Here is a 22,904-nt window from a genome sequence, read left to right as displayed (position 1 = left end):
CTCAATTACATCACTTTGTAATTTTCTAAAGTTAAGGCAATTAGAGCTGTGTATGAAACCTGTCCTTAAAGGTTAAATCAGATGGGGTATTAGAATCCCCACAGAATTAGAATTAGAATCCCTTCAGTGTGGAAACAGGCCCTTCTGCCCAACAAGTCCATGTAGACCCACCGAAGAGTAACCCATTCCCCTACCCTACATTTACCCCTGACTAATGCACCTATCCTATACATTCTTGAACACCTAAGGGCATTTTAGCATGGCCAATTCACCTCACCTGCACATCCCAGTGCCTGCACCCAGAGGAAACCCACGCAGGCACTGGGAGAATGTGCAAACTCCACACAGACAGTTGCCCGAGGCTGGAATCGAACCCGACTCCTGGTGCTGTGAGGCAGCAGTACTAACCACTGAGCCCCCAACTCCATTCCTGAAGAAAGGCTATACCCAAAATGTTGATTTCTCCATCTTCCGATGCTGCCTGGCTTGCTGTGTTCTTCCAGCCTCCTGCTTGTTTACTGCTGAGTTTAACAATTTCTGGTTGTGTTTCAATTCTTGGTATCCACAGTCCTTTCAGTTTTTTGTTTTAGACTTTGACTTTCTGCCCTCTGAAGTGGCCTTCTAAGGCACTTGGCGAATTAAACCTGCTATAGAAAAGTTGATCACCCAGTATTAAGCTAGGCCTCAGAAATGTCAAAGATACACCTGCCTTGTCAACCCTGCAAATTACACCTCTCTAACCTCTGGTCCTTGTGCCCCACATCCACCAAACCATGCCTGTAAGCAATGGCCCAGACTCAACTATCATCATCTCTGAATGTGCCCAGTTCACAGCAGGAAAGACTCAGTGGAGATGTTGGCTCAGTGATTTGTACTCAGAAGGGGGGACTTCTGGGAATCTTCAACATTGACTCCAGACCTCATAAAGTTTCAAGGCATTTGGTCAAATGTGGACAAGGAAACTATCTACCAATACTACTTATTGCCAACCCTCAGCTGATGAATCAATGTCCTTTCAAGTTTAATAGCATTTGGAAGAGGCACTGAAGATAGCAAGGGCCCAGTTTGGCTGTGAATACTCCCACCCAATACTGACCAAACCAGCTGAGGTTTGAAGAACACAGCACCAAGATTAAGTCTGTGCTTGCTGAAAGAACCAGCAATGTGGAGAAACCTGCTTGACTTCATCCTCCCCAATCTGCTTGTCACTGATGTATTTGTATATGTCTTTGATAGCAAGGATCTCTAGTAAAGTCAATGGGAACAATTGGGAAAACCCCACCAGCCCTTATGGGTGGCACACAGGATTGCTGTGATTATCAAAGGCCAATCATTCAAACCCCAGAACATGGGTTTCTTGGTGTATCCTGGTCAAACTATCTCTAGCTGCTTCATTAATGATCTTCTCTCTGTCATAAAAGTCTAAAATGAGGATGTTTGGTGAAGACTGCAGTGTGTAGTATCTTCATATCTCTTGAGATACAGAAGTATTGTGCCCTAACGCAGTGAGGCCTGGAGAGCATTCAGGTTTGGGCTGATAAGTAACAAGTAATGTTTGTGCCATCAAAGTGCCCAACATTAACTTTTTCCCCAGACATTCAGTGACATTATCATCACTGAATTCCCTACCAGCAATAACGTGGGGTTACCATTGACCAGAAATTGAACTGGAGCAGTCACATAAATACTGTAGATCCAAGAATAAGTCAGAAGCTGGGGCCTCTGACTCCTCAAAGCCTGTTCACCATTGGAAGGCACAAGACAAGAGTTTGATGGAGTACTCCCTACTTGCCTAGAGGAGTGCAGCTCCAACAAAGCTCACCAATTTCGACACCATCTAGGCCAAAGCAACCTGATTGATCAGCATCTCTTCCATCACTTTAATCATTCATTCTTTCTAATACTGACATGCTGTGGCATCTATAAAACATTCCATAACAATTTGCCATAACCAACTAACAAGGTTGCTTTGACAGCAATTTCCAAATGCATCATCTAGAAGCATAACAGCAACAGATGCACCATGACCTGTAACTTTCCGTCCAAACCACACACTGTCCTGACTTGGAACTATATCCATGTTCACACACTGACAATAAAGTACACGCCTGGAAGTTCCTTCCCACGTGCCCAAGAAGGATTGCAGGACGATAACTCATCAGTCTACTCAAGGTCAATTAGAAGTTTCAACAAAATGACAATCCCATCCCATCCTATGAATGAACAGAAAGCAAAGACCTGGTGTTATGCTGAATCTGCTCTGTGCATCCTTGAGATGGTTACATAGTCATTATGCAGAAGCATGGGTTCAAATCCCAGCTGGTGAAATTTTAAATTCAGTTAATAATCCTGTAATTGAAAACTAGTTTTTGTCGTTCTGATCATGAAACTGTCATCAATTGTCATTAAACCCATCCGGTTTACAATTATCCTTTTTGGGAAAGGAAATCTGCTGTCCCTCCATAATCTCCAGAGCTGCAGCTATATGACTGACTTTTAATTGAGTCTCTCCATCTTATTTTCTGTGATATTTTTGTTTATTTAACATGATTTTTTAAACTGAAACAAAAGTACACAAGGCTGTAGATTTGATTTTAATAATAAAACAAGATTATTACTCAAAAAATTTTTTTTAAAAGTAACCTATCTACACGTAACTCCATTAGAAAGTTTTGAAAACACATGGCAAAACAAAATCCTATCTGCTCCCCACCATCATCATCATGCAGTTACTCAAAAATCCAAGGAAGTTCCTTCCTTATCGAATCTTTTAGGTTTGACTTAACAGCTTCTTCTCGGCTCTGATTCTGAGAGCTGTAAGTCCGTGACCTTTCACGCAACTGAAAGCTTAGACACTATCATTTAATAATCTGCATTTAATAATCAACTAATAAATGCCCTTTATTTGAAAGTTTCACAAAACTACTGTCTTTGAGATGACTTACTTCAACTGCTTTGTACAAGAAGAGTCAATACTTGCTTCTGACACTACTCAGACATCCTTTGAACTAGTCAAAGCTTTTGACTAAAATTTAAAAAAAACAAATTCTACTCCACCTAGATGAGTAATGGCTTAATGTTTTCTCTGTCTGATTGTAACACCTCACAATTTAACAAGCTTCCAATAACACCTCAGGAGACACATCATGATTTAAAGTCATGGTTCTGGAAAGACTGACTTAGTTGATTTTTAAATCCTTTTACAGAAATAAACCAAGATTCATAAGCCACTAGTTTAATATTTTTTAAATAAAGAAATGTATATGAATCGCCAATCTTTCATCATACCTTTCCCACAAGGAGAGAATGAAAATGTATCTTTGAGAGATCTTCATTCCCAACGAATGTCCTTTTCAAAACTATTTCTTTGTCATAGTAACAATAATACCACAGTGACATTAAATGCATGGTTTTCATGGCAACCAAATTTAAAGTCTATTTGCATCATGATTTTTTTTTTCATATCTCCCCTTGAAGGATTGACTATAATATTCCCTTTTCCAGGCACATGAATTATTTTTAAATTGTATGGTTGAATGTTTGAGCTCCTAATGTTCTAGTTTCAAAACAAAAGTATCTGAAACATTTAAAAAAAAATTGTGGTCCATATAAGTAACAGTTTCTTCAGTGTTGCTAATGGAAATTTCAGAATGGTGTGGAACCATCGCAAGACATTGATGTCCTCCTTCACTTGCATATTTGTATTGACTTGCAGTCAGTTTCTTAAAAAAAAACTGATGAGCTGCTTGATCCCCATCTTATTTTGTAGTAAAATGGCACCCTGACTGATGATTCTGGCACCAACACCAATTTAAATCACTTCTCATAATTTAGAATTGCTAAAACCAGTGGGTTTGTTAATATAGTTTTAAAGTTATCAAAGTCTCTGTGGCATTCTTGTATCTATTCAAATTACTTGCCTTCCTTATTAAGTTTGTTGGACTGAGCACGATCGTGCTGAAGTTTGGAATAACGTTCCAATAAAACCCACTCATGCCAACATATCACAGTCTTGCGTTTTGTCCTCAGTATGGGAAAATCCAAAATAGGACTGACTTCACTTCTGTATGTGCTACTTCCCCCTGTGGCCCAAATAAATCAATTTGACTTCAGCAAATTTAATTTCTGGCCAGATTTGTACACAAATTGGCCATTTTTGTACTTGATTCTGACTTTAACCAGGGCCCTTTCAAACTGTTAAAAGCTTTTGAAGTAAAATATAAAAGAAAACCTGCTCATCCTAGACTCTGATAGGCCATTCATGTGATTTTGTTTTCTTTCCAATCATTGAGACTCTCCAGTAAAAGCCATTTCATTAGCACTCCAGGAGAGACATACTTGTTAAAAATCATGTTTCCAGAAAACTGACACAGTTAATCTTGAAACCTCTTCACAAAAATAGATTAACATGCTGTTAGTTCAAAATCAAATCTCTTATTTATACAAAAAGTATTTATAAATCCGATGCCTTTGACTTCAACTTCAACTGGTAGAACGTTTGGTGACTTGAGATAATTAGCACTGGATCCAATAGGAAGCGAAGAGAATGCAGTGAGTTGTTGTGACCTTGAATGCACTTCCTAAAAATGTGCTGGAAGCAGATTTGGTAGTAACTATAGAGTGGGAATTTATGTAGTTGGAATGGATAACCTAGCAAAGAGCAGGAGAAATGAATTAATTTGGTAGTTCTTGCTAAGGGAACTCACAAATGATTTCTTTCTATTCTTTACAATTCTACATCTCTATGATTTGAGATTTGCTCGTTTTCTTCTGTAGTGCTTTGGTTTTCTCATTAATTTTGTTAACCTCTGCATTATCCATACCATCCAGTAACCTTTAAATTATTCATACAGAATCATGATGAAAGTCCTCTACCCTTAGAAATGTTGAGTTAGATATTAGAAAAATCAGAATATCATTGAAAAATTAAGATGAAACAGATGTTCAAAAGCTACCTGATCATATGTAATGTTCCTATATTGGCTAAAGACTGGTTTGAGAAACATCTAGGCATATTTCTGTTGTATTTGATGCCATTTTAGTTGTTTTAATTCTTGTTACTTTTCAGGTATTTAGTCATTAAAGAGTGCCCAAGTTATCACTTAGAGTTCTGAATCATACTGAAGTAGGTGTACTGTTTTGAGAGACTTCATATGAAATTTTCTGTTTTTCAGAATGACTGAAATGATTGCATTGATTTGGGATGCATTTTCTCACATTAAGCTGTCGGAAATTTAAAACCTGAATGTCGGTAAGTGATCTTAACTTTTTAGTTGGATTTGCAATGGTGGTATTGCTTATTTTGTAAGGGCAGTTGTTTATGACTGCTTATAGAAAATGTAGTTCTTCTGCAGAATTATCTGAGGGGAGAAAAATCAGGTGAACAAAATCTGAGTGCCTGATGAGTCAAACATTGGAAAAATCAAACTTGCTCCAGGACACGGGAGAAACATTTAAAAAGGATAAAGAACTGTGTGTGTGTGTGAGAGAGAAGTGGGGAATGCAAGTACAGTTACAATATTTAAAAGACATTTGGCTATGTTATGGACCAGACCAGACCCCCTCAAAATATTTTAGCAAGGTAGCCCACACCCTGACGTTTCTTATTTTAAAGGTAGATGGGAAGTGTGTGTTTCTGATGGGATGTGACTGGTCAAACTCCTCGACGTTAAGCAAAGCACTATTTAAACACTATAGTTAAAATACAAACAAAAGAAAGATAAATTTAGAATAACTTAACTATTGGCATACCTAACAATAATAGATAAAGTACCTGTTACTAATTAACTATTCCAATATAGTAACATCTCATAAATACACTCCTTGGCAAAAAGGCAAGTTCAGATCTCCAATCCAGGTGGAAAGAACACAGAGAGATTTCAGCGACAGTAGCAGCTCGGAATCATTCTCTGAAGCTTCCAACTCATTCTGAGACCTCATACAGCTGCTGACTGCTGAAAACCCCAGAAATCCTTATTTACGAGAGCTGGTCACATCCATTCGGGCTGTTAAAAAGAAACCAGGCTTCAAGTTTATTTACTTGAATGGTTCTGGTAGACTGCTTGGTACCTCTGCCTTTACAACCTCTCTTCAAAACAAAAATACCAGGACAAAATAACTCTTTAAAGTGACAGCATCATTACAGATAAGTACGTGAGTAGGAAAGGTTTGGAGGGATATGGGCCAAAAGGAGGCAGGTTGGATAAGTTTAATTCGGGAACGTGGCTTAGTTGGACTAAAGAGTCTGTTTCCATTCTGTATGACTCTATGACAGATTTTAAGGTACACCTTAAAAGATAACACAGAGTTGGACAGGTTGAGGGAAGGAATTCCATGCATGGTTGCCAATGACAAAATGGTTAAAATTGGGGCTGCATAAAAGATCCGGCTTGGAGGAGTGCAGCCTATGAAAGAATTTGAAAACGAGGATGAAAGTTTTAATATTGAGACATTGCTTAATCAGGCCAATGTAAGTCAGCATGACAAGTGTGATATGTGAATGAAATTTGATGAGAGTTAGGGTGTTTTTTTTTGAGGATAGAGCAAAACGCTCTTTAAAGAAAGTCCCAAGACTGTTGTCATCTGCTTCTACAATTGCTTTCCATTGACAAAAACATTTCCAGCCACGAAGTGCAGAATTTACCACCTTCACTTGCCTCATGTCTCCATCTTCCCCAATTTGACCTTACCACACATTTTAAATGGCAAGCTATGCATTGGCTAATCTTAAACTTATGGATAATGGAAGATGATAACTGGCATGGAGAGCAATGGAATAGTTTTGTCCAAAGTGAACAAAGAGTCATGGATGAGCATTTCAGTTGCAGAGGTGATGATAAAGGGTCTGAATTGGAGCATGGATGTGGTTTTGAAACCAGGTGATCTTAGTAATATGGATATGTGGTTCATTTCAATTGCCAAGATTTTGAAAAATCAAGTTCAGCTGGAGGCCCAAAATAGAGATGGTTAGCATTTGTTGTTTGTATTACAGGTGTCAGTTTTGACAAAAATTTGTATCCAGTGCTTTTTCAGTCTTACCATAATTCATGGCTCTATTCCTGATGAAGGGCTTTTGCCCAAAACGTCGATTTTCCTGCTCCACTGATGCTGCCTAACCTGCTGGGCTTTTTCAGCACTACTCTAATCTAAACTCATGGCAGAAGTTACCTTGGGTAAAGGTCAATAAAGCAGTATCCTTTACCTGCATCTTAAGCAGGCAGTAAACACCTTCATTTGTCCATGTAAATAGACTAATGCCTGTTTCTGATTCCTCCTCCAATTCTGGTTTACATTCAAGCAGTCAATACTCAGTCTCTGAGAAAACCAATTAACATGTACAATATCCCATAATTTACAATAAATTGAAAGCATTTACCCCATTCACCATCACACCCAGTTGTGAACTCTTCAACTACATTTCTCATTCTGACCTCAAAGCTCCACTCAGATTTCTGCCCCCATGAGGCCATGAGTCATTAGAACCCCTCCTTACACCCCACCACCACTTTGCAATCTTCTTATTTGATTGTGGGTAAGACTAGGTTATGTTGACATAATGATTACATTATTTGACTAATAATTCCAAGCTGTGGACAAATGACCTGATGACATGGGTTCAAATTCCACCATAGCTGCTGGGAAGTTCACATTCTATTGATAATTATATCTAGAATAAAACGATCATTGTGGTAGTGGTGCTATTGGAACTGCCACTGTTTGTTGCAAATTCATTTCATTTACTCATGTCCTTTTGGAAAGGAGATCTGCCATCCTTACCCAGTCTGGCCTCTGGTTGTCTCTGGTTTGTTGCCTGTGCCATGTGCTAGTGAGGCAAGGAATATGGAGAGAGAGAGGAGTTGAACACGTGGCTACAGGGATGGTGCAGGAGGGAGGGTTTTGGATTCTTGAATAATTGGGGCTCTTTCTAGGGTAGGTGGGACCTCTATAAGCAAGATGGTCTTCATCTGAACCAGAGGGGTACCAATATCCTGGGGGGTAAATTCATTTAAGGCTATTGGGGTGGGTTTAAACTAATCCAGGAGGGGGATGGGAACCAAAATTGTAGTTACAGTATAGAAAAGGTTGAGAGTAGGGAGGCCCAAAATCAAGTTTCAGGGATGCAAGATGGCACTGGCAAGCAAGAAGTTGGTTTGAAGTGTGTCTACTTCAACGCCAGGTGCATCCAGAATAAGGTGGGTGAACTTGCAGCATGGGTTGGTACCTGGGACTTCGATGTTGTGGCCATTTTGGAGACATGGATAGAGCAGGGACAGGAATGGTTGTTGCAGGTTCCAGGATTTAGATGTTTCAGTAAGAACAGAGAAGATGGTAAAAGAGGAAGAGGTGTGGCATTGTTGGTCAAGAACAGTATTACATTTGCAGAAAGGATGTTTGGGGACTCGTCAACTGAGGTAGTATGGGCTGAGGTTAGAAACAGGAAAGGAGAGGTTACCCTGTTGGGAGTTTTCTATAGGCCTCTGAATAGTTTCAGAGATTTGGAGGAAAGGATAGCAAAGATGATTCTCAATAGGAGTGAGAGAGACAGAATAGTTGTCATGGGGGACTTCAACTTTCCAAATATTGACTGGGAACACTATAGTACGAGTACTATAGATGGGTCAGTTTTTGTCCAGTGTGTTCAGGAGGGCTTCCTGACACAGTATGTAGACAGGCCGACAAGGGGCAAAGCCACATTAGATTTGGTACTGGGTAATGAGACCGGCCAGGTATTGGACTTGGAAGTAGGTGAGCACTTTGGTGATAGCAATCACAATTCTGTTATGTTTACTTTAGTGATAGAAAGGGATAGGTGTATACCACTGAGCAAGAGTTACAGCTAGGGGAAAGGCAATTACGATGCGATTAGGCAAGATTTAGGAAGCATAGGATGGTAAAGGAAACTGCAGGGGATGGGCACATTAGAAATGTGGAGCTTATTCAAGGAAAAGCTCCTGTGTGTCCTAGATAAGTATGTACCTGTCAGGCGGGGAGGAAGCTGTAGAGCGCGGGAGCCGTGGTTTACGAAGGAAGTGGAATCTCTGGTCAAGAGGAAGAAGGCGGCTTATGTTAGGATGAGATGTGAAGGCTCAGGGCGCTTGAGGGTTACAAGGTAGCCAGGAAGGACCTAAAGAGAGAGCTCAGAAGAGCCGGGAGGTCACATGAGAAGTTGTTGGCGGATAGGATCAGGGTAAACCCTAAGGCTTTCAATAGGTATTTAAGGAATAAAAGAATGACGAGAGTAAGATTAGGGCCAATCAGTGATAGTAGTGGGAAGTTGTGTGTGGAGTCAGAGAAGATAGGGGAAGTACTAAATAAATATTTTCCGACAGTATTCACTCTAGAAAACAATAATGTTGTCGAGGAGAATACTGAGATACAGGCTACTAGACTAGGTGGGATTGAGGTTCACAAGGAAAGGTATTAGAAATCCTGCAGAGTGTGAAAACAGATAAGTCCCCTGTGCCGGATGGGATTTGTCCTATTTCCTCTGGGAAGCCAGGGAAGAGATTGTCGAGCCTTTGGCATTGATCTTTAAATCGTCATTGTCTTTCGGAATAGTGCCGGAAGACTGGAGGATAGCAAATGTGGTTCCCCTGTTCAAGAAGGGGAGTAGAGACAACCCTGGTAATTATAGACCAGTGAGCCTTACTTCAGTTGTTGGTAAAGTGTTGGAAAAGGTTATAAGAGATAAGATTTATTATCATCTAGAAAATAATAATTTGATTAGGGATAGTCAGCATGGTTTTGTGAAGGGTAGGTTGTGCCTCACAAACCTTATTGAGTTCTTTGAGAAGGTGAGCAGACAGGTAGATGAGAGTAAACCGGTTGATGTGGTGTGTATGGATTTCAGCAAGGCGTTCGATAAGGTTCCCCACAGTAGGCTATTGTACAAAATGCGGAGGAATGGGATTGTGGGAGATATAGCAGTTTGGATCAGTAATTGGCTTGCTGAAAGAAGACCAAGGGTGGTGGTTGATGGGAAATGTTCATCCTGGAGTCCAGTTACCAGTGGTGTACCACAAGGGCCGGTGGTGGGTCCACTGCTGTTTGTCAGTTTTATAAACTACCTGGATGATGGTGTAGAAGGGTGGGTTATTAAATTTGCAGACGACACTAAGGTCGGTGGAGTTGTGGATAGTGACGAAGGATGTTGTAGGCTACAGAGAGACATAGATAAGCTGCAGAGCTGGACTGAGAGTGGCAAATGGAGTTTAATGCGGACAAGTGTGAGGTGATTCACTTTGGTCGGAGTAACCGGAATGCAAAGTACTGGGGCTAATGGTAAGATTCTTGGTAGTGTAGATGTGCAGAGAGATCTTGGTGTCCAGGTGCACAGATCCTTGAAAGTTGCCACCCAGGTTGACAGGGTTGTTAAGAAGGCATACAGTGTTTTTAGCTTTTAGCTTTTATTAATAGAGGGATCGAGTTCCGGAACCATGAGGTTATTCTGCAGCTGTACAAAACTCTGGTGTGGCCGCACTTGAAGTATTGTGTACAGTTCTGGTCACCGCATTATAAGAAGGATGTGGAAGCTTTGGAAAGGGTGCAGAGGAGATTTACTAGGCTGTTGCCTGGTACGGAGGGAAGGCCTTACAAGGAAAGGCTGAGGGACTTGAGGCTGCTTTCGTTAGAAGAAGGTTGAGAGGTGACTTAATAGAGACATAAGATAATCAGAGGGTTAGATAGGGTGGACAGGGAGAGCCTTTTTCCAAGTATGGTGACAGCGATCATGAGGGGGCATTGCTTTAAATTGAGGGGTGATAGAGATAGGACAGATGTCAGAGGTAGTTTCTTTACTCAGAGTAGTGAGGGTATGGAATGCTTTGCCTGCAACGGTAGTAGATTCGTCAACTTTAAGTACATTTAAGTCGTCATTGGACATGCATATGGACGTCGTGGAATAATGTAGGTTAGATGGACTTCAGATTGGTATGACAGGTCGGCGCAACATCAAGGGCTGAAGGGCCTGTTATGTTCTATGGCCTAGTTATGGCTTCAGACCAAGAGCAACATGGCCTACCCCAACCTGTTGCCTGAAGCGGCATAGCCACTCCACTAATATCAGTTAGGAATGGGGAATAATTGCGAGTCTTATCAGAGAATCCTACATCTCAAATTTAAACAAATTCCCAAAACCAATTAAAGTTTCTACAATATGAGGTATGTATCTTCTTACTTGATTGTGGGCACTGAAGCACTTCTGTTCCTTCCAGATCCCAAAATCCATCCCAAATTTGGAACTTGAAACACTGACCCGTGTAACATCCTACCATAGTATAGATAAGGTGTTCAGGAATTTCAAGTTCGTTGACTTGGATATACCATTAGGAAAAATGTTAAAATGGCTGTTCTAGCAAGGGCCCTAAGGATATGAAACATGAAATATTCAGATCCATTGCACCTATTGTTTTGGAGGAGATGGGATTACAATTGTGTTTAGAATTTCAAAATATCAATTGCAGCAGGCACACATTTATGGGCACATTGTGCAAGGTGCCATATCAGTGTGGCATTAGTCACCGCTCAGTGAGTATCCACCATAAGAATGGTGAGAAGGCAGAAAATAAGGTCATCTGTGTCACATTTTGGAACTTCATTTTCCAGCTTATTTATGTCTGCTCTTGACAGGAGTTCAGGAGCATGTGGAATTTAACCAGACCATCCAGTAATCTTTAAATTATTCGTACAGAATCATGATGGAAGTCCTCTACCCTTCGAAATGTTGAGTTACATATTGGAAAAATTAGAGTATCATTGAGAAATTAAAATGAAACAGATGTTCAAAAGCTACCTGATCATATGTAATGTTTCTATATTGGCTAAAGACTGGTTTGAGAAACATCTAGGCATATTTCTGTTGTATTTGATGCCTTTTTAGTTGTTTTAATTCTTGTTACTTTTCAGATATTTAGTCATTAAAGAGTGCCCAAGTTATCACTTAGAGTTCTGAATCATACTGAAGTAGGTGTACTGTTTTGAGAGACTTGCTATGAATTTTTCTGTTTTTCAGAATCACCGAAATGCCTCATCAGTTCAATTTAAAGGGATTATCATTTTGCATGTTATTTTTTATTGTTGGCTTTTGTTTTGACGCAGAAATTGTTCAGCGTTTTCAGTATATGTCTCATGTTATGTAAGTGTGCAAGGAGCAGTTTGGTAGGTGCTGAAGAACCTTTGTAATTTCAAGACCTCTGCCCAAGTCCGTTGCTCCTGACATGGATGCACAGGAATGTTTGTCTTAGAATACAATATGTCTTGGGGAATGAACAGAGGTTACATGGTGCTTATCAAATTGTGGGAAGAGGGAGGAGGTGAGGGAGCAGGTCTCTCAGTAGGAGACCATAATCACCCATAGTAGTCATGAAGCAAATCTCAGCAAAGAATTATGCACAAGACTTTTTCACTCCAGTAGGGATGTTAGCTGATACAATCACAACTGCATCCTCAAAGTGTGGCTAAGACCCCATTGCTAGTGGCTGTAACATAACAATGTTAGTGCATCTGATTCTTTTCAGGTTGGAGCTGGAGATATTTGGATGAATTTAGCTTGTTAACAATTGATGCATAAGCAAGTTCTCTGTTCATTGAAAGTAATGTTTTCATTCTTTTGGATGGAGGTTTGCTCGCCGAGCTGGAAGGTTCATTTTCAGACGTTTCGTCACCATACTAGGTAACATCTTGAGTGAGTCTTTGGATGAAGCACTGCTGACGATTCCTGCTTTCTATTTATATGTTTGGGTTTCTTTGGGTTTTATAAATAGAAAGCAAGAATCATCAGCAGTGCTTCGTTTGGAGGCTCACTCAAGATGTTACCTAGTGTGGTGACAAAACATCTAAAAATGAACCTTCCAGCTCAGCGAGCAAACCTACATCCAGAACCTCAACCTGAGCAACAAATCTTCTCCAAAACTTGTTTTCATTCTTTCTCTTGCCAGACAAGAGTTGCTTAAGTGAGCATGTGGTTTTGTGAGGATTGCATGGTTCCCTGTGATGCAAGATATCATTGATTGTCTGTGCATCACTTTCTGAGCGCTGCATGTTCATTCTGCTGGAACCAAAAGGAATTCTGCTCTCTGAATATCCAGTTACTGTATAACCATGAGCAGAAAATCGTTGCAACTTACCTAATGGACACCCAATACATTGCCTTCCAAGGTCAATCCCTCCAACACTGACATACAGTGGCAGCAGTACTTAGTATCTACAAGCCTCCTCAGATACCAATTTTTAAACATGCAACCCCATACCATCTAGAAAGTTATGGGCAACAGATACATGGGAACATAACCATCTTCCAGTTCCCAACCAAGCAACACGCCATCTTCATTTGGATCCATCTCACTGTTCCATCACTGCTGTGGATCAAAATCCTGGACCATCCTTACTTGTAACACTGTGAATGCACAAGAGGTACCATGTCCTCAAATGCTGAACTCATTAGTGATACCTGCATTCCATAAAAGGACAAGAATATTTTGTTTTGTCTTCATTTCACCATTGGTCCTAGTATGTGCTGATCTCCGTGCTTGATAGCAAAGATTTGTGGTCTCTCACTTTGGTATGCCGAACTTGTAATATGTTTTCCTGGCTTCAGGCCACTTATGCCAGAGTCTCACCACAGATCCCAAATTAAAATTACATGCAGTATCAGTGTCTGACCTTGTAACTGTGTGTGAAGTTGATGCTGCATTTTCTTCAATACTGTTTCACTCGTACCTGATCAAGATATACATGTTTAGGATCTGAAAGGAGGAAAGCATGAGTAAGTCTTTGGTACAAGGCGGAAGGGAAAATTAAGAGATCATACTTGCACTATCTGTAGTCTATACATTAGATATCAATGTGCGATGAGGGTGAGGTGTGAGAGAGAGAATTAAGTATATGTGGATACTTTCGTTTTCAATGCTTTGGCCCCACCACTGACCACAGCTTCAGTCATAAATGTACCAAGAATGAACAGTACAGCCTATATTGAGAGATTTGGAGTGTTTAGCTGTGTCTGACTCTCCAGTTAAGTGTTACTGCCTCCTGGTGTCCTTCAAGAGAGGTTTAAGTGTATATTTGAATGATGTGTCATTTCTTTGGCTAATTTGACAGTTATGGTTGAACAGTTGACAATGCATAGAGGTTGTGAGATGTAGATGCTGAGACTTACAGCAGTGCTAAACTTTGGTTGATTGGAGCATTCAAGGAAAAGATCCGAGTGATAGAGATTGTTGGTACATGAGTGTTGGGCATATAGTAATTTTAGTATTTATCGGAGACTAGTGGTGTAGCTCATGGGGCATTACATTTGAAGATGTATTCGCTGACCTTGAGATAATTGAATATTTTATGGCATTTCACATTGGTTCTTGGTCTTGATTATCATGTCTCTCATCGCCTTTTGAACATGTATGGAAGGCGAGTTTTGAGAAAGATTTGTAGCTCAGGTTGAGGTTCTGGATGTAGGCATGCTTGCTGAGCTGCAAGGTTCTTTTTCAGACATTTCGTCACCATACTAGGTAACATCTTCAGTGAGCCTCCGAATGGAGCACTGGTGGTGTAGCCAACTTTCTATTTTTATGTTAGGATTTCCTTGGGTTGGTGACGTCATTTCCTGTGGTGGTGTCATTTCCTGTTCTTTTTTAACCACCCCCTGAGAAAAAGAACAGGAAATGACCACCATAGGAAATGATGTCACCACAGGAAATGACATTATCAACCCAAGGAAACCCAAACATATAAATAGAAAGTGGACTACACCACCAGTGCTTCATTTGGTGGCTCACTGAAGATGTTACCTAGTATGGTGATGAAACATCAGAAAAAGAACCTTCCAATTCAGCGAGCAATCCTACATCCATGTATTTAAGGCATCCCACCCCTGCTTCCACCACTTTCACAAGGCCTCCAGTACACTCTCCCAAAATCTTGAAACCCACTATCTCTCAGGTTATGTCATTCTTCAATGTTTCCCAAAAATGAATAATTTCTTCCATGATTACCCACACTGCCGCAACTTTAATGCACTTCCCCTTTTAGAGGGACAGGCTGACTTTGAATGGTGCTAGGAATTTATAGTATTAACTCCATGCTGAGGCATGTAAACAGTGCAATCAACAGAGCCTTTTGGGGTTGGCTTGATTCTCAGGTTGTTGAAATGAACATGTAACACAAGTCAGCATGCTGCCAGTATTGATATCATCAGGCCTGCGTTAATTGTAGATTGAAATCTCCATGTACTTTTCCAGAAGCCATCGAATTTAGATTTCAGAATTATTTTACTACATGTGGTAATTGAAGTATATACTATTCAATTTATCAAATTGAACAGTTATTTGTTAGGGAGGAGAGTAAATTAAAATTAGAAGGGCTCAGTAAAGGTATTAAATTGATAGCTTCAGCTTAAAAAAAACAATATTGCAGAGGTGTGATGGACTGAATAGCCTCCAGCTATGTTGTAATTTCTGATTATTGTGCTAGCTGTTTTAATAGTTATTCAAAACCCTAGAGGGGATAAATGCTTAACTTTTTCAGCCAGGATTATGAAGAAGCAGCAGCATTGATATCAGTGGCAGTCAAAATATATCAAATAAATCAGTAGTAGCTGCAATGGTTTTGGAAGTGGGTTGAAACTGATCAAAGTACCATCAAATTAATAGCTTTCAATAGACCTCATACTAAGCTCTTGAACTCCCCACTCCAACTACATTCCCCCAGACCTTGACCTGGAACACCCCCAGGACCTGAACAATTCACCCCCCACCCAAAATCTTCCTCCCCGCAACCTTCCTTACCCCACCACTGCACTTGACCCCATTCAGTAGAAAATATGGCAACTGACTGCTGTGAAAAGAGGGCATGGTTTGTCTTCCCTCAACTATTCTGTACTACAAGAGAACTGTCTGAATGGAAATGTGTCGCCACATCTCTGAAGGAGCTATGACCAGAATATCCTTTTGTGAATGTATAGCTCTCTTCTTTCATGAAAGTGAGGGCCAGAGTGGCAATGTGCCACTCCTCAGAAAATCCAGCCCATGATGTTGTGATTTGTTTTTTTTAATCTAAACTTAATAAGGTCACACCTTAGCTTACGACACTATAGGGAAAATAACCCAGCCTATTCAACATTTCCCTATAGTTCAAACCCTCCAACCCTGGCAACATTTCTTGTAAATCTTTTCTGAGCCCTTTCAAGTTTAACAACACTTTCCGACAGCAGGGAGACCAGAATTGAATACAGTATTCCAAAAGTAGCCTTACTGATATCCTGGGGGGTGCAGAAGGAGATATGGCTGTGGTAGCGAGTCTGTTTGAGAATGTGGCTGAAGAGCTTCTGTGCAGAGGAGATGATCCTGTACAGCTGCAACATGACCCCCCAACCCCTACACTCAATGCTGCAACCAATAAAGGCAAGCGTACCAAACGCCTCCTTCACTACCCTGTCTACCTGTGACTCCACTTTCAAGAAACTTTGAACCTGCACTTCAAGTTCTCTTTGTTCGGCAATACTCCCCAGGACCTTATCACCAAGGGTATAAGTCCCGCCCTGATTTGCCCTAGCAAAATGTAGCACCTCACATTTATCTAGATTAAACTCCAACTGTCCCTCCTTGACCCACCGGCCTATTTGATCAAGGTTGCGGAGGATAGCCAAGGTCTTTTCCCCGGGATAGGGGAATCCAAAAGCAGAGGGTGTGGTTTCAAGGTGAGAGGGGAAACATTGAAAAAGGACATGAGGCAATCTTTTCTCGCAGAGGGTGGTGCGTGTATGGAATGAGCTGCCAGAGGAACTGGGTGGAGGCTGGTACAATTACAACATTTAAAATGCATCTGGATGGATATATGAGTAGGAAGGATTTAGAGGGACATGGGCCAAATTAATTTAGGATCTCTGTTCGAGTTGGATCAAGGGTCTGTTTCTGTGCTGTACATCTCTATGACTCTGTGTAGGGCTTCCAAAAACTGAAGCACTTTCCACACGCAATTCTAACATTTTATGTTTCACCCTGTACAGCTTGTTTACCTTATAACATTTTCATTTCTACAATTTTAAACAAATTTTTATTATACTTCAAAATGCAATGGTTTTCACAAAAAAATTTGAATACTTAATTTTGAAAGATGCACAAAAACCTGACATTAGTTTTATTGTGTATGTTGCAGTAAAGTAAGATGGCAAGGAGCATAATCAAAGTGTTAATATAACAGAGGAGGGAATGTGATTGGAAATGATTGTGATAGGTTGCTACATACAAGTTGCTCTTGCATTCATTTGTGGCTCAGAGGAAGGGGAGTGGTGGTGTTCAGCTTTCAAAAAGGGTTTAATGAATGCTGTCACTGTTCTTGAAAGCAGCTGGTCGGGTTATAGAGATGAAGGCGACTTGAAGTGCAATTGATTGTCGTAGTACAGGTTGATTAAGAGTTACATTTGATTGAAGACAGAGGTTTGTCCCTGCCTCCTCTTCACATTATCCTCATCATCATTGTCATTAGTTGATATTCTGGTGGAGCTTTAAGAAGACTTTATTTCCATGTGAAAGCAATCTTGTTTCAGTCAGCCAGAAGCAGGAATCTGGAAAGCATATCTGTTTAGAGAGAACTGTGGTATATACTGCTGCTGTCTTACGGTACAGCAGAGCTGCTCTGTTGCCTTGACAATTGTTTAGGTGAACAGAGAATGTCTGTTTCTCGCAAAGAATTTGATGTGAAGCAAATTTTACGCATTCGCTGGCGGTGGTTTGGTCACCCTGCATCCCAACCTACTACATCCAGTGACAGTCGTCGGGGAGATTTTTGGAACAAAGAGCAAGGCCCATCAAATATTGGAAGGAAATTCTTAGACCCTGGGCGCTTGCCTTTACCATTGGCTTCCATTAACCACCAGAGACCTAGCCAACAGGAAATTCAAAATTCGCCACCTTGGCATACTCCCAGTGCTCCAGATCTTCCTGTCTTTGAGTTTACTACTGACAGTTGTGAGGGCATACATTGGCACAAGAAACATGAAGCTGAGGATGAAGGGAGTGAAGAAGAGAATGAAACAGACAGCAGTTCCTGCAGGTTAGGAATCAAAATTTAAACGAAGCAAGTTCCAGTAATGCTAAAAATGCATTTTATCGTTTTCATCCCATTGTTCTGGAAACCTATAAAATATCCTTTTTTAATACTCGTGTTGTGTTTGCCATGTACCAGTATAAAAGCTGAGCTTATACTGAAAATTTTCATCTGCCTTTATTTTTATGGTAATTTATTACATACATAACCTATGAATGTACTGTGTTAAATATAATCTTTTATAGTTTGCAAATAAAAATTCAGTTAAATATTTGAACAGTTGTCTGGTACATGAATAATAATTGGCTGTAAATTATTTGTATGACAGTAAATAGTTTCTTTTTTAAACTGAGACTACAGTGCAGCAAAAAATGTAATCTTTTTACTATAGCATATTCGCACCCCATTCTGTGTGTCAGGTGTCAACTGTTGTACAGAGAACAATGCATGACTACAATATAGTGCAGAGTTGGGAAATGTCATACAATTTTTATCTAAATGAAATAAACATTTTTCAAGAAAAAGATGTAAATGAGCACAAGCTCAATTTTATTTACCTTCTTAATACTATATATTTCCCTTGTCTTACAGCAAGAATCTTTTTTAAAATTCTTTGGCTCTAATTTTATAAAGAAAAATAACAGCTTTCCTAAAGTTACCTTGAAATGATGTATAATAGCCAAATGTGTTGTGCTGCTTCGATTTTTTTTTTCCCAAGTGATGTGGGCATTTATTTCCAATCCCTGATTGTCATGACTGAGTGACTTGTTGGGCCATTTCAGAGGGCAGTTCAGGATCAACCACATTGCTGTGGGTTTGGAGTCACATGTAGGCTAGACTAGGTAAGGACAACTCCCATAAAAACGCATTTAATGAATCCAATGGATTTTTATCATACTTGCTCATATCATGGTCTCCATTTCTGAGACTAGCTTTCAATTCTAAATTTAATAATTGAATTCAAATTACAATGGCTATTGTGCTGGGATTTGAATCCCCAGAGCAATGGCTTGAGCCTCTAGATTACTAGTCCAGTGACATTACCACTGTAGCATCATTTTCCCTAAATTATGAGATTGTATAGGAAATGATACTTTTTAATAGATATATTTATCTTTTTAAAACTTGTTCTTAATCTGTTGTTTGAGGCTTGATGATATACTGTGCATAATTTTAATAATATTACACAGTGTATATATATTTTGAATAAAAATGTGTTGTGTACTTTTAAAAGAATATCTGATTTGTTGAATTAACATGCATAAATTATGCAGGTGGCTTGATACACTAACTTGGTAACCACTGTAGTGTGATATTTCAGCTCTTCAATCAGTTTCTATTAGTCATTCATTATGCTGTACAGTAGATTTTTGAGACAATTAAAACATCTTTTTAAATCTGTTTCTTTAAAGGAACACATTATTTTAGAGAGAAAAGGTACCAAACATCATAATTTCCATCATTGCTTTGTCTATGCATTGCCTTATAAAGAACAGATTGCTGTTTTTGAAATACATATTTTCCAAAACGATTGATCTAAATATTGCATTGATCCGCTGTATGAACAGCTTTATCAATGCTGTTACTTTTAGAATTGTTTACATGGGCAAGGCTTCAGATGTAAAACAAAGGTTTTTCTCTTCAGTAATTACTGCAATACCTTTTGAATAAATTATGCATTTTTCATATTATTTCATAATGGTCTGTGGTTGGAATAGTATATTTAGTAAAATGTTAAAAATCAGATATGCTGGTCCAGATATTGTCATCAATAGTATAGTACTACACAAAACATATATTTCCTTTTTTAAATTTCAATGTAGCCTCTGTTTCTGAAAATCATTAATATTTGCAGATCCAAAGACGCACATGATATCAAACAGCTCATAATAGCCCAAAATTTAAAGATAACTATATACAAATATGTTTATAGAAGAAATATTTACAATAGTTAAATAATTGGCACTGTAAAATCAATTGTAGTTTTAAGTGATAAGTAGTTATTGGCACAAAACCAGTTTTCTTCAGTTGTGTTTCAGGCACCGATTTATACTGATTTTCTGATCCATTAGGGCATATGACATATCAATTTATTAAAGTTGATGAATTCATAATTAAAGTCTGCATTGCTATTTTCCAAATCTAATTTCCCCATGATGTAATTCCTGATTTTAAGCCTTTTGATTAAACATGTAGATATTATTTTTAGTTTGTAGCCTACTTGATTTTTGCAAGTCTAGTTATGCTCCAAAACTCTCTTGAACAAAAGTGTTATTTTGTCAGTGATGGTTTTTGTGTTGTGTTTATTAGTGCAGTGTTGTGGGCAGTCAGCGAAATGTGTCAAGACTGCAGGGAAATGTGCAACTATAGTAATTCCATACCGGTGCAAATCGGCACTCTAAAATACATGGGGACAGCAGGTGAATATGTCCCAAGAAGTCCCTAAATCATCTGGGAAAATTTCATCTCGTGAACTTCCAGTCAAAGAGAAGTCACCCCCAAAATTAGAATGGAATGAGATGGTGAGGAGCTGCTCATTTAGCCAGAGGCTAGTTTTCTCCTATACATATTACTAAAATATTAATTTATGTATGCTGTTTTGTGCCAGTTTAAATAATGTGGTGTCTAGGAATTGAATGCTTTCCTTGTGTGTTGTAACTTTAAGTTTAATGGAGAGTTGATGGATAATTGGGGATTTTGATGAATTATTCTCATTCTTATTTGTGAGTCCAAATATCCCACATACCAATACAAATGCAGGAGATATTGTCACTGCATGACTGAATCACATAGTAAATGAGTTAGTTAAAAAGAAAAGGTAGCTTCAAAAACCAAAATGTGGCCCTTAAGAAAGTCTAAAGAGCCCTTGAGAGGGGAAAAAAATTAATCTTGACCTCCAATGCGAATTTAAGATTGTGTTTTTGAGAGACGCTGCTTTTTTCTTAGAAAAAACATAATTCATAGAAATTCATAGAATCCCTACAAAGTGGAAACAGACCACTTGGCCCAACAAGTCCACCAACCCTCTGAAGAATAACCCACCCAGACCCATTCCCCTACTCTATTACTCTACATTTACTCTTGATTAATGCACCTAAACTACACATTCTTGAATACTATAGGCAATTTAGCAGGGCCAATTCACCTAACCTGCATATCTTTGGAGGAAACCAGAGCGTCCGGAGGAAAACCAGACATGGGGAGAATGTGCAAACTTCACATAGACAGTCACCTGAAGTTGGAATCGAGCCTGGGTCCTTGGCAGTGTGAGACAGCAGTGTGAACCACTGTGCCAACCCCAATAACTGACCAAAATGCTTAGCTAGTCGTCATGTTCAATTGCCTTTTAAGAAAAAAAAGCTTTACCAAGCCCCTTAAAATGTAACACTTTGTAAAACAGACAAAATTGGTCAATTTTTTTTCAAGCACATGATCTTAGTTATTCATGGGGGAAAGAGCAAATCTAGATTTTGAGTGCTTCAGCTATCTTTGATTCTGTTGCTAACCTTGTCCTAAATGGAACATGGATTTTTGTCATGACTGTTGGTCACTGTGGGACATTTCGAGGATAAGTATAAGTAAGTGCATTGTTTTAAGTTATGGTCAAGGTTCAGGGCTAGTGAATATTGACTGGGAATGTATTACTTTAACTTAATATTTTTCATCTTGTCAATTTTATTGTAGTTTTGATCAACACATTTTAAAAAAAAACTAATTTAAAATAAGGGTATTCTGTATGAGTTGAGGAATTATCTTCAATGGAAGTTGCCTCAGTCCTCACTACGATTTAGAAGCAGCAGTCAATTTTAAATCATCTTTAGCCTTAAAATTTTACTTTTTGAAGTGAAATTTTTCAGACAGATTTTGCCATCGGAGCAAGATCAGAATGGGACATTCATAGAACATAGAAGAATACAGCGCAGTACAGGCCCTTTGGCCCTCGATGTTGCGCCGATCCAAGCCCACCTAACCTACACTAGCCCACTGTCCTCCATATGCCTATCCAATGCCCGCTTAAATGCCCATAAAGAGGGAGAGTCCACCACTGCTACTGGCAGGGCATTCCATGAACTCACGACTCGCTGAGTAAAGAACCTACCCCTAACATCTGTCCTATACCTACCACCCCTTAATTTAAAGCTATGCCCCCTCGTAATAGCTGACTCCATACGTGGAAAAAGGTTCTCACGGTCAACCCTATCTAAACCCCTAATCATCTTGTACACCTCTATCAAGTCACCCCAAACCTTCTTTTCTCCAATGAAAACAACCCCAAGATCCCTCTGCTCATCCACACTACCAAGTATCCGACCATTAGCCCAGTACCCCATCTTTCAGTTGCCACCCATCCCCAAGTGACCCAACCTAACAACATATTAATTATATAAGGTGGGCTACCGTTACAACCTCCACTACCAAAACAGAATCAGAAGCTCCCGAAAGCCGATGAGACACCTGCCACTGCACCAGAAGGGAAGTCGGACATGATTAAAGGAATATAAATGCTAATAAACCACTTGGCCAGGAAGATGTGAGTAAGGTTTTGGAAAAGCAAGGAGACAAATCTACTACTGAGCCTTGTCTCTCCAGAAGACTTTTTGACATTGTACCAGAGTATGCTGCCAATTCCCACCACGCAGTCTTTCCCAATAACTTATGATTTTGTGCCTTAAAGCTCTGCAAGCAGCTGTACCTTAGGGATCCAGTTAGATAAATGGTATTCAGGCAAAGAACATCTATCCTGTACTAGTTAGATATTAAAAGATTTCCCAGATCAAAAATATCTATTTCTAGTGCTAATGTGTGTCACTTTTGTATGCAGTTTGACCAGTAGCAATGCTTCTTACGAACAGGATCATCTTTTC

At 39.5% G+C, this 22,904-nt stretch overlaps 1 protein-coding gene across 5 annotated transcripts in view; it reads left to right on the top strand.

Moving 5' to 3' along the window:
- Window positions 1–22,904, top strand: part of klhl5 (kelch-like family member 5) — a 145,782-nt gene that overhangs the window by 28,461 nt on the left and 94,417 nt on the right. For 3 of the 5 annotated variants that reach the window (XM_043692923.1, XM_043692933.1, XM_043692913.1), the window contains exon 1: window positions 17,197–18,045. In XM_043692923.1, the coding sequence (XP_043548858.1) occupies window positions 17,663–18,045 (383 nt within the window). In that variant the 5' untranslated portion in view covers window positions 17,197–17,662. Of the gene's footprint in view, window positions 1–5,174; window positions 5,252–17,196; window positions 18,046–22,904 lie in introns of those variants that run through there. The other 2 variants (XM_043692954.1, XM_043692943.1) reach the window with 1 other exon arrangement.

The sequence above is a fragment of the Chiloscyllium plagiosum genome, chromosome 1 (genome assembly GCF_004010195.1).
Source record: "Chiloscyllium plagiosum isolate BGI_BamShark_2017 chromosome 1, ASM401019v2, whole genome shotgun sequence".
Lineage (NCBI taxonomy): Eukaryota > Metazoa > Chordata > Chondrichthyes > Orectolobiformes > Hemiscylliidae > Chiloscyllium > Chiloscyllium plagiosum.
The sequence above is the reverse complement of the archived record's forward strand: the minus strand, read 5'-3'. Positions and strand labels throughout refer to the sequence as shown.